General features: G+C 41.9%; 1 protein-coding gene across 1 annotated transcript in view; it reads left to right on the top strand.

The window, feature by feature from the left end:
- Positions 1-12,194, top strand: part of LOC124019644 (metabotropic glutamate receptor 2-like) — a 79,495-nt gene that overhangs the window by 53,984 nt on the left and 13,317 nt on the right. The window contains exons 3-4 of the mRNA XM_046335050.1: positions 3,862-4,702; positions 9,399-10,462. Coding sequence (XP_046191006.1) covers positions 3,862-4,702; positions 9,399-10,462 — 1,905 coding nt within the window. The remainder of the gene's footprint in view (positions 1-3,861; positions 4,703-9,398; positions 10,463-12,194) is intronic.

Raw genomic sequence — 12,194 nt, 5'->3', positions numbered from 1 at the left:
GAGCCACAGTGTATGATTTCAAAAAGGCTTTACAGTGAAAGCTCCACAAATGATTATGTTAGGTCAACAACAAGTCACAGAAAAACGCAGCAATTTTTCCAGCCAAAGAGAGTTGTCACAAAAAGCAGAAATATAGATAAAATGACTCACTAACCTTTGATTCTCTTCATCAGATGACACTCATAGGACTTCATGTTACATGTATGTTTTGTTCGATAAAGTGAATATTTATATCCAAAAATCTAATTTTACATTGGCGTGTTATGTTCAGTAGTTCCAAAACATGCGGTGATTTTGCAGAGAGCCACATCAATTCACAAAAATACTCATAATAAACATTGATAATAGATACAACTATTATACATGGAACTTTAGATAAACTTCTCCTTAATGCAACCGCTGTGTCAGATTTCAAAACACTTTATGGAAAAAGCATAATCTGAGTACGACCTCAGAGCCCAAAACAGCCAAAGAAATATCCGCCATATTGTGCAGTCAACATTCGTCAGAAATAGCATTATAAATATTCACTTACCTTTGATGATCTTCATCAGAATTCACTCCCAGGAATCCCAGTTCCACCATAAATGTTTTATTTGTTCGATAAAGTTCATAATTTATGTCCAAACACCTCCTTTTGTTAGGGCGTTTATTAATCAAATCGAAACTCATGAGGCAAGTCCAGCGGAAATGTCGGACGAAAATTCCAAAAGTTATATTACTGGTCGTAGAAACATATCAAACGATGTATAGAATCAATCTTTAGGATGTTTTTATCATAAATGTTCAATAATGTCCCAACCGGAGAATTTCTTTGTCTGTAGAAAAGCAATGGAACGAGAGGTAACGTTTCATGACTTCTCGTCACGAGCCAGTGGCTCTCTGCCAGACACCTGGCTCAATCCCCTCTCATTCAGCCCCCCTTTACAGTAGAAGCCTGAAACAACTTTCTAAAGACTGTTGACATCTAGTGGAAGCCTTAGGAAGTGCAAGATTACCAATATCCCACTGTATCTACAATAGGGCTTGAGTTGAAAAACTACAAACCTCAGATTTCCCACTTCTTGGTTGGATTTTTATCTCAGGTTCTTGCCTGCCATACGAGTTCTGTTATACTCAGACATCATTCAAACAGTTTTAGAAACTTCAGAGTGTTTTCTATCCAATACTAATAATAATATGCATATATTAGCATCTGTGACTAAGTAGGAGGCAGTTTACTCTGGGCACGCTTTTCATCCAAAAGTGAAAATGCTGCCCCCTAGCGAAAACAGGTTAACCCCTCATTCCATGTGTCTCTCCTCAGGCCGGTAGAGGTTTGTCCTCTCCAGGAATCTGAGGTACGGGAGGTTCCTCCGCCCCCTCTGGACAGTGAGGGGGCCCCGGCGTACTCCGTTCGTTCCATCCTGGATTTGAGGCGAGGGGCCTTCAGTACCTAATGGAGTGGGAGGGGTACGGTCCAGAGGAGAGGTGCTGGGTTCCGGTGGCGGATGTTTTGGACCCTGAACTGCTGTGGGAGTTCCACCATCGCAGGCCGGATCATCCTGCACCTCGCCTCCGGCCGCTGGAGCCGCGCATCAATTGGGCGGTACTGTCATAACTTCCGGGAAGTCAGCTCCTATCCTTGTTCGGGTGGTGTTCAGCGTTCGAAGTCACCGGCTCTCTAGCCACTCCCGCTCCATTTTTCATTGTTCCAATTCCTTTTCTTGTTCTCTGCACACCTGGTTTTCATTCCCTAATCACACTACATGTATTTATGCCTCTGTTCCCCTCCATGTCTTTGTGTGAAATTGTTTATTGTTATGGGGTTATTGAGACGCGCCAGGCTATGTTTCCATGTTCCGTGTTTGTGCACATGGTATGTATTTTGGTACATTAGCTTTGGTGAGTGTTTTTTTGCGCTTTGCGCTTTTGCCTTTTTTTCCTGGAGGTTGACGCAGTTTGCCTGTTTGTTCACTCCAGCCTGAATAAAGTGTGAGCCTGTTCACAACACTCTTGACAGTTCTATACATGACCATGCATATATGATTTTTTTTATGGCCCAGTGTGGTAAAAAAAAACAGATTTTCTTGTTTTATATATATTTCCACACTATGAGGTTGTAATAATACTGTCAAATTGTGAAAATAATGATAATGCCTTTTTAGTGTAAGAGCTGTTTGAAAAGACCGCCTGAAATTTCAGCCTGTTTTGGTGGGATGGAGTTTTGTTCTGCCTGGTGACATCACCAGACAGTCAATTAGTTACTAGATTAATAAGAAGGAGAGTTCAAAACCTCTCTGGCTCCAGCTAAAGTCAGTGAGCATTTTCTACTGCACCACATCACTGGTCACTGACAAAACCTATTACAGCCAGAGAAAAATACAAAATATAAGGCTTTTTTGATTCTATGATGTATAATCCCCCCCTCTGTCTGTCTTTCTATGTGTATTTCTTGATAGTAGAATGGAATCTATAAATTATTTAAATCAGGGATGGGCAAATGGCGGCAATGTTTTAAGCCCACGGATCGCAGGCGGAACTCAGTCGGGGTCTGAACTTACTGTTGAGAGTTAGAATAACAGAATACATAATGTTCAATTTCTAAATGTTGTTGTGTATAAGCAGTTTCTCTTGTTATGTCAGTCACTAACCACATTTCCATTCAAAGTTTTTATGTGAGAAGTCATACCATATCAACAAACATTATGACAGCTGTGATGGAAACAGGAAGTTTCAGTGCAGATTTATAAAAGCCGACAGACAATTTGTTCGTTCCACATGGTGGGATCTTTTTGTGTCGGCAAAACTAATTATATGAGAAATGGCAGTGGAAACGGTTTTATGTGCAAATATTTTGATGTTTCCATCAGGCCTTTTGTGAAATGTTTTATCCAACGTACTTTACGCAAAAACTCAAGAACTCAAGTAGCCCATGTCAGCAAAAACATTTTAGATGGGTAAATTAGTCTAGCCAGCTATCTAAACTTGTAGTAGTCATGGTCGAATTACCGACTCGGATGTCCATATTCATTCTGTTAGTCACTCTCGCTCACACATCATTTTAAAACCTGCAAACATGTGTAGGATTGTATGAAATTAGTTTTTAGTTTTTAAAATATATTCTCCATCCCATTGCAAAATATGTAGAATTTGGGGGAAATTAGCCTTAAAATGTTTCTCGCAAGCCAATGAATCATCAGATATTGCATGGTTTTATTGGTGGATGTTGTCGACAGTGTGGTAGATGAGATATGACAGATCTGGGTTGTAGTCTATGTGGGCATCCTTGGAGCCCGTGGCAAGCCAAGGATGTTGTCAGACAAACAGCAGAAAGGAGAGTTGTGAAACACACTGCTAGGACCTCAAGGGCAATGAGAGGCTGCAGATTGGAGTGAGACTGATTGTCCCTTTAGGCCAAACTGTTAGTGAGATTACTGTATTCTGTATCTGATGTGGCTCCTTTCACCACTTGAGTTATAAAGAAATGACCCACAAGCTAAATCTGTTTTGATTTAATAATATATCAGAACTCCCAATAATTAATTCAGTGAATTGTTATACATGTATAACAGTTATAAGTACTATACTTTACCAGTACTATTACTAGGGTATAATGTCTAGGTACTGTAAAGACTTGGCACTATTCCATCTGGATCTCTGGAGCGTTACAGATTGCATGAAATGTAAAGGTCATTTCCGATTTAGACAAATTATGTAGAGGTCATCTTGAACGCAGTCTTCGCTTACACGGGACCATTGCTTTTAAATTTAAATCAAGCAGTAACGCTGAACTTCCACAATAGATATCAAATAAAGCCCCTACAGTATTGTTTAAATCTGGATCATGCTCTCATTGTACCTCTCTCTCTTTCTCTCCAGGTGGCCAACCTCCTTCGTCTCTTCCAGATCCCTCAGATCAGCTACGCCTCCACCAGCGCCAAGCTCAGCGACAAGAGCCGCTATGACTACTTTGCCCGCACGGTGCCCCCTGACTTCTATCAGGCCAAGGCCATGGCAGAGATCCTGCGCTTCTTCAACTGGACCTATGTGTCAACTGTGGCATCGGAGGGCGACTATGGCGAGACGGGCATCGACGCCTTCCAGCAGGAGGCCCGCGCCCGCCAGATCTGTATCGCCACCTCAGCCAAGGTCAGCCGGTCGATGAACCGCTATAGCTATGACCAGGTGATCCATTCGCTGCGGCAGAAGTCCAATGCCAAGGTGGTCATTCTCTTCACACGCAGCGAGGACGCCCGGGAGCTGCTGGTGGCTGCCAACCGATTGAACGCGTCCTTCACCTGGGTGGCCAGCGATGGCTGGGGGGCGCAGGAGATCGTGGTGAGGGGCAGCGAGGCTGTGGCGGACGGGGCCTTTACCATCGAGCTGGCCTCCTACCCCATCCCCCAGTTTGCTGAGTACTTCACGGGCCTGAATCCCTACAACAACACACGTAACCCCTGGTTCAGGGAGTTCTGGGAGAATAGATTCCAATGTAGCCTCCATGACCTGGGCTGTGGGAAGCACTCTCTGCGGGACGGCCTGTTTGAGCAGGAGTCGAAGATCATGTTTGTGGTGAACGCTGTCTATGCCATGGCCCATGCCCTGCACAACATGAGGCAGTCGCTGTGCCCCAACTCCACCACCAAGATCTGTGACGCTCTGAAGCCAGGCAACGGCAAGAGGTTCTACAGGGAGTATATCCTGAAGACCAAGTTTGACGGTGAGTTTGAAGATTGATGAGTATCTACATCATTATACATTATGTAACAGATGTGATCGCTAACACGCGCCTGCATGCGCCATCGCGTGCATTTTGATTTTATATCCCCACGCCAGACATGATCAGGACACGCAGGTTGAAATATCAAAACAAATTATATTAATTTGGAGACAGGTCAAAAAGCATTAAACATTTATGGCAATTTAGCTAGCTAGCTTGGTGTTGCTAGCTAATTTGTCCTGGGATATAAACATTGGGTTGTTATTTTATCTGAAATGCACACGGTCCTCTACTCCGACAAATAATCCACAGAATAAACGGTAAACTGAATTCCTTTCGTCATCTCTCCTCCTTCCTCAGGCTTCTTTTTGACTTCTTTGGACTTTATAGGGCGGTTGGCAACCAACTTTACGGTGCATTACTACAACCGACTGGAGTGTGGACATCAGTTCATCTTTCAATCACCCACATGGGTATATGCTCCTAAAAACCAATGAGGAGATGGGAGAGGCCGGACTTGCAGCTCGTTGAACATCACAAATAGAACCTATTTTAGCGCCTGGCCACGCAGAAGCTCACACACGACGCAAACGGTGTGGTCAGCATGTAACTCTCTTGCGTTGTGTTTTTAATGAAAGGAATGCCAGCCAATGGTCCCAGTTGATCTGTGGTTTACTCTCTGACAATAGACACAAAGAAAACACATTAGATGTGCAGGACAGAAGCCTGTTGAAGGTTGTAGATTTGTCTACAACATGGAAACAACTGTGTATTAGCAGGGGCTAATGTGACCATTATATTTCGAGCATGCTAACTATCTCACTTGTACAGCAATCATACATACAAAAGCACATCACAGGAAGCCCCCAATATCTAACAGGTACCGTACACATATATACATATACAGTACCAGTCAAAAGTTGGAAACACCTATTAATTCAAGGGTTTTTCTTTATTTTTTAAAACTATTTTCTACATTGTAGAATAATAGTGAAGACATCAAAACTGTGAAATTACACATGGAATCATGTAGTAACCAAGAAAGTGTTAAACAAATCAAAATATATTTATATTTGAGATTCTTCAAAGTAGCCACCCTTTGCATTCCAGGTGAAGCTGGTTGAGAGAATGTCAAGAGTGTGGAAATCTGTCGTCAAGGCAAAAGGTATTTTCATTTGTTTAACACTCATGAGAGAAGTTTTCATCCTAGTGCTTGATGGTTTTTGCGACTGCACTTGAAGAAACTTTCAAAGTTGTTGACATTTTCCGGATTGAGTGACCTTCATGTCTTAAAGCAATGATGGACTGTTGTTTCTCTTTTCTTATTTGAGCTATTCTATTGGTGTCACGTCCTGACCTTAGTTCCCTTTTTATGTCTCCTTTTTAGTTTGGTCAGGGCGTGAGTTGGGGTGGGAATTCCATGTTTGTTCTGTGTGTTATAGTTCTATGTGTTTGGCCTGGTATGGTTCCCAATCAGAGGCAGCTGTCAATTGTTGTCTCTGATTGAGAACCATTCTTAGGTAGCCTGTTCCCACCTGGTGTTTGTGGGTAGTTGTTTTCTGTGTCTGTGTTTTCACCATACAGAAGTGTTTTGATTTTTATTTCTTTCAATTCACTTGGTATTAAGTATTTTCGTGTTCTGGGTTAATAAATAATCATAGACACTTACCAAGCTGCGTTTTGTTCCGGTCTTTCCTACTCCTCATCAGACGAAGAAGAGGTTCGTTACACTTGGTCTTTTACCAAATATCTTCTGCGTACCATCGCTACCTTGTTACAACACAACTGATTGGCTCAAACACATTAAATCAAATCAAATTTTATTTGTCACATACACATGGCTAGCAGATGTTAGTGCGAGTGTAGCGAAATGCTTGTGCTTCTAGTTCCGACAATGCAGTAATAACCAACAAGTAATCCAGCTAACAATTCCAAAGCTACTACCTTATAGACACAAGTGTAAGGGGATAAGGAATATGTACATAAAGATATATGAATGAGTGATGGTACAGAGCGGCATAGGCAAGATACAGTAGATGGTATTGAGTGCAGTATATACATATGAGATGAGTATGTAAACAAAGTGGCATAGTTAAAGTGGCTAGTGATACATGCATTACATAAGGATGCAGTAGATGATATAGAGTACAGTATATATGTATGCATATGAGATGGATAATGTAGGGTATGTAAACATTATATTAGGTAGCATTGTTTAAAGTGGCTAGTGATATATTTTACATTTCCCATCAATTTCCATTATTAAAGTGGCTGGAGTAGAGTCAGTGTGTTAGCAGCAGCCACTCAATGTTAGTGGTGGCTGTTTAACAGTCTGATGGCCTTGAGATAGAAACTGTTTTTCAGTCTCTCGGTCCCAGCTTTGATGCACCTGTACTGACCTTGCCTTCTGGATGATAGCGGGGTGAACAGGCAGTGGCTCGGGTGGTTGCTGTCCTTGATGATCTTTATGGCCTTCCTGTGACATTGGGTGGTATAGGTGTCCTGGAGGGCAGGTAGTTTGCCCCCGGTGATGCGATGTGCAGACCTCACTACCCTCTGGAGAGCCTTACGGTTGTGGGCGGAGCTTTGAACAAGGCACACCTGTTAATTGAAATTAATTCCAGGTGACTACCTCATAAAGCTGTTTGAGAGAATGCCAAGAGTGTGCAAAGCTGATTTGATTTGTTTAACTAAATTATTCCATATGTGTTATGTCATAGTTGTGATGTCTTCACTATTATTCTATAATTAAGAAAAACCCTTGAATGAGTAGGTATGTCCAAACCTTTGATCTGTACTCTATAGGAAATGTACAAAGTGACCTCTGACACATTGTAAATATAATGCACTATTTCAGAACGTGACCTACCACTTGGATAGAATTATTGGACTGGGAAGAATTGACGTCCACAATTTCCCCCTATCTGCAAGCATGACCAGTGGCATAACACCTTGTTGATATGTAAATTCAACCAACCAGTAGGAATACATAAACATTGAAAACATATTTCTGCATTGGCAGAAACCCTGTTAGATGTATACAGAGAAATTTGATTTTCTATCTCCTAAGAAGTGATTTTCCATGAGATTATTGCCAGAGAACAAATAGACCATATTCAACTGTATTTCTTTGTATTTGATTTTTGGTTGATGACTAAAGTCTCTTTCATCTATATAATTGTCTCTTATTAGTCTCTCGACACATAATGTTGAAAATGAACTACACTGCATGATATACTGCAATCATAATCTACCCATGAGTGTCCTACTTGCTGACAAATTTGATTACATAAATTTAGATCCATTGTATCAATTCCTACCATCCTACAGTAAGTGGGAACAGTCCAGGACTAATTCTAGTTGTTTTTATATTGCTGCTGAAGATAAGAGCTTGTAATGATTCAATTTGCAAAGAGGAAACCATTTCCAGCCTCACACGCTGAGGCTCATATTGTCATGCATCTCATCTGCCTGGAGTGTGTGGAGAGTGACTTGGCCTACAGCCTGAATATTACATATAGGAATCACATAAACACCCTCATCAGGGAACAACACTTTCAGTCAGGTGGTGACCAGAGATATTCAGAGTAACAGATAATTTATGTAAACCTCTATAGCAGCAACACATCTGTACAACACAGATAACAACAACCCCACCAAGCCGAATGCTCTAACTACTAAACCGTTGACTGAGTAGCTGTGTCTCCAAGTCTTAAGGTAGGGATGCAGTAAAAGGTGGGAATATGAGTGATGGTGGGAGTGGGTGGGGCTTCAAAGTCCATGAGGGTTGCTTTAGCCAAGCTAACCATCTCAGCAGTCCATGGATTGTAGATGGATCCCCAGGGGAGCCTGCTGTCAGAAGACATCAGATTGTATTACAAGACTAGAATCGCCTGAAGTGTATGGACATCTTTGGGGAAATGGCAGTACAGCAGGGTCACAAATTATCCTTCATCCATTACAAAGCCCCATTTCCTCTAGTTCAAAAGAGACTAGATGATTCTCTATGGAGAATAATGGGGCTATTCAGCTGAGAATGGTTCTAAAAATCTCTAAACATCTCAACGGTCCAGGTGCAATTCTGTCATTTTGCTCTGTTTACTTTCTAGCTATGAATGCATTGGTATTTCTATCCATGTCTTGCAAATTGTTATTCCATAGTTAGACATTATGAATGGATTGAGGTTAAGATAACTGTTCAATCTTTTTGACATGCTACCAAGTGATTGAATAGTAACTGTCTATTCCATGGTGTTGAATGAATCTGCTCTAAACCCATAGTTGTTGGCATCTGAATAGTAAAAAAACAACTTTTAAACCTCTCTCTGAGGTTCTCATTCGAGTGCAATAAGCCTATGTCAAAGAAAACAGACTCAACCGTCTGGCTTCAATTATGTAAATGCTGGGTTTGCACCTGTGTCCCCGATGCATCAGCTACTGTTTAATCCCATGTGAAAGGAATGGAATGCAGAGAGGTGAAGTGATGAAGCAGATACAAGCTCATTCAATAAAAACATGTTGACTCCAAGACTCTGGATTCATTGTACACATTGTACACAATTCAAAATACGAATCTGAGTGAGTCAGGGTTCAGAGGGTTAATGATATATTGTATTGTCAAGGATAGACATTAATTTGTTTATTTCACTTTCAACCATCATAACATGACCATGGTCTTCTCTTTATCACTCTGCAGCTCCATTCCGTCCAGCAGACACAGAGAACATGGTGAGGTTCGATATCTTTGGAGACAGCTTAGGCCGCTACAACATCTTTCACTACCACAAAGAGGATGGACGCTACGTCTACCGTAAGGTGGGCTATTGGGCCCAGAATCTGACTCTTAACACCAGCCAGATCCCCTGGGAAGGCCATGCCGCACCCACCTCCCAATGCAGCGACCCCTGCAGGAAGAACGAGGTGAAGAGCATGCAGCCTGGAGATGTGTGCTGCTGGATCTGCATCCCCTGCCAGCCTTACCAGTACTTGAAGAACGAGTTCACCTGCGCCGACTGCAAGTTTAGCGAATGGCCCCTGGCCAACCTGACAGGCTGCTACAACCTACCAGAGGAGTACATCCGCTGGGAGGACGCCTGGGCTATAGGCCCTGTTACCATGTCCTGCCTGGGCATGATGTGTACACTCTTCATCATTGGCCTCTTCCTCAAGCACAACGACACCCCTGTGGTGAAGGCCAGCGGGCGGGAGCTATCCTACATCCTCCTGCTGGGTGTTCTGATGTGCTACAGCATGACCTTCATCTATATCTCCAAGCCCTCCATGGCTGTGTGTACCCTACGTCGACTAGGCCTGGGCACCTCCTTTGCTGTGTGCTACTCTGCGCTTCTCACCAAGACCAACCGCATCGCACGCATCTTCAGCGGGGTGAAGGACGGAGCCCAGCGACCGAGGTTCATCAGTCCTGCCTCGCAGGTGGCCATTTGCGGGGGTCTGATCTCCTGCCAGCTGGTGGTGGTGGTGGTCTGGCTCCTGGTGGAGGTCCCGGGGGTCAGGAAGGAAGTGAACCCTGAGAGGAGGGACATAGTTACCCTCAAGTGCAACAGCAAGGACTCCAGTATGCTCATGTCCCTCAGCTACAACTGCATCCTCATCATCCTCTGCACTGTCTACGCCTTTAAGACCAGGAAGTGCCCCGAGAACTTCAACGAGGCCAAGTTCATTGGGTTCACCATGTACACCACCTGTATCATCTGGCTGGCCTTCCAGCCCATCTTCTATGTCACGGCCAGCGACTACAGGGTGAGTTATCAAATCACATAGACTTTGATATTCTGGTGTAAATAATAAGCAGACATCCAATGCCTTTGATTTTGTAAACAAAGTCACATGTTTTTGCTGTTTTTGAGTTTCACAGTACATCACTACTCTTCCAGAAATTAACACAACCTCAACACACTGCCTAACATACAGTGTATATATACAGTACTTTACAAACTGAGGTTGAAGACACATGAAACTGATCATTTGGTTGTTATTTCTACTTGTGTATTTCCTGTGTCCTTAAAGTCGTAAGTCAGGGGGCGTGAGTTTGGCTCATTGAATCTTTTCTAAACAGATAACAAATCTCTTTGATTGCTTGTCTTTAACTCTGATAAAAGAAGCAGATCTATTTTCATGTGACTGATAAATCTGTTCCAGAGTAGAACAAAGGCTCAGAGGTGATCATATCCCGGCAAAATCACGGGTTTAAATAGGTGGGATGGATTTAAACTGAAAAAACACTTGACATTGGCTACTTAAAATGACAATTAGCATAGAGCAAACCTCATTGTGTTATGATAATTTCATTTCCACATTACCATACCTACCATAAAACCTCAATTAAACGCAGTCTCAAATAACCACCTTTCCCTTTTAATACATTTCAGTAAGTAAACGCCTGTTTCAAATAGTCACGGGGTCTACATTAATTGTTCACGAGGTAACCATGGACACCACTCTGATATTCCCATGGTCATGTCCTTGCAATGGCACCAACAAAAAGACAACACAACATCAAATAATGCTCTCCATGGTGGTGAAGAGTGAAATTGGGGGGTGTATGACAGGCAGCCTAGTCTTTGCAAGTCTGATGGATTTGTTAATATTATGTTTATACTGGTCATACCGGTCACAACAGTGTGGTAGTCTTTTCAACATTTTATAGAGCAAAGTGCTGTGTACATTAAAGGGATACTTCCGGATTTTGGCAATGAAGTTTAGGTCTCTGCGCTAGTTAGCATTAGCACGCGAAACTACCTCGTCCTTCATACTAGATGCAGAGACATAAAAATAATATCCTCATTACCAAAATCCTGATGTATCATTTTAAGGAAATACACACCTAACTCAAGGATAAGCCTGTCTCCAATAAGCGCTGGTTGTGTTCAATGATTTTAGCAGATAAATGCTATAAATATACGTTTTACGGTATTTATTGAAGATTGGTCAATGGATTTAGTAATGCATTACTAAAGTAATGCTCTCCAACATTATGTGCGTACAGTATGTGTATACTGTACACAAGCTTGTGTGTGGAGTGTGTACAGCAGAGCCTACCAAAAAGCATAACAGCTGGGTCCTTCCATCAATAGAGGGCCTTTAGGTTATATAATTTGTTTTGCTTTTTAAAAATGTTTTTTTTCTTCTTTTTTACATTCGGTCATAAATTGCACATGTAAAGAAAAAACATGTTTTTCCATTCCAAGAGTAAAACAAATATATATATATATATAGTAAATGTCAATGAAGTGCACATTAAAGTAGAAGGGTTGACGGTAACAGGATTGACAATTTCAATTTAAATCCCTTTGCAACAGTGGGAATAGAGTGGTGAGGAGCAGGAAGAGTCATTCAATTTCTGGATTCAGGTTCACTCAAACATCATTTTAAGCTTTGTTTTACTTAATTATTTCTCATATGATGTATTAGTTTCAGTCTCTGAATTGTTTAATCAAAATGTTTGCCGCCAGATCCTGATATTTGGGTATAA

Source organism: Oncorhynchus gorbuscha, linkage group LG03 (assembly GCF_021184085.1).
Source record: "Oncorhynchus gorbuscha isolate QuinsamMale2020 ecotype Even-year linkage group LG03, OgorEven_v1.0, whole genome shotgun sequence".
Taxonomy (NCBI): domain Eukaryota; kingdom Metazoa; phylum Chordata; class Actinopteri; order Salmoniformes; family Salmonidae; genus Oncorhynchus; species Oncorhynchus gorbuscha.
Note: the sequence above shows the minus strand (reverse complement) of the source record. Positions and strands in the feature narration are given on the sequence as shown.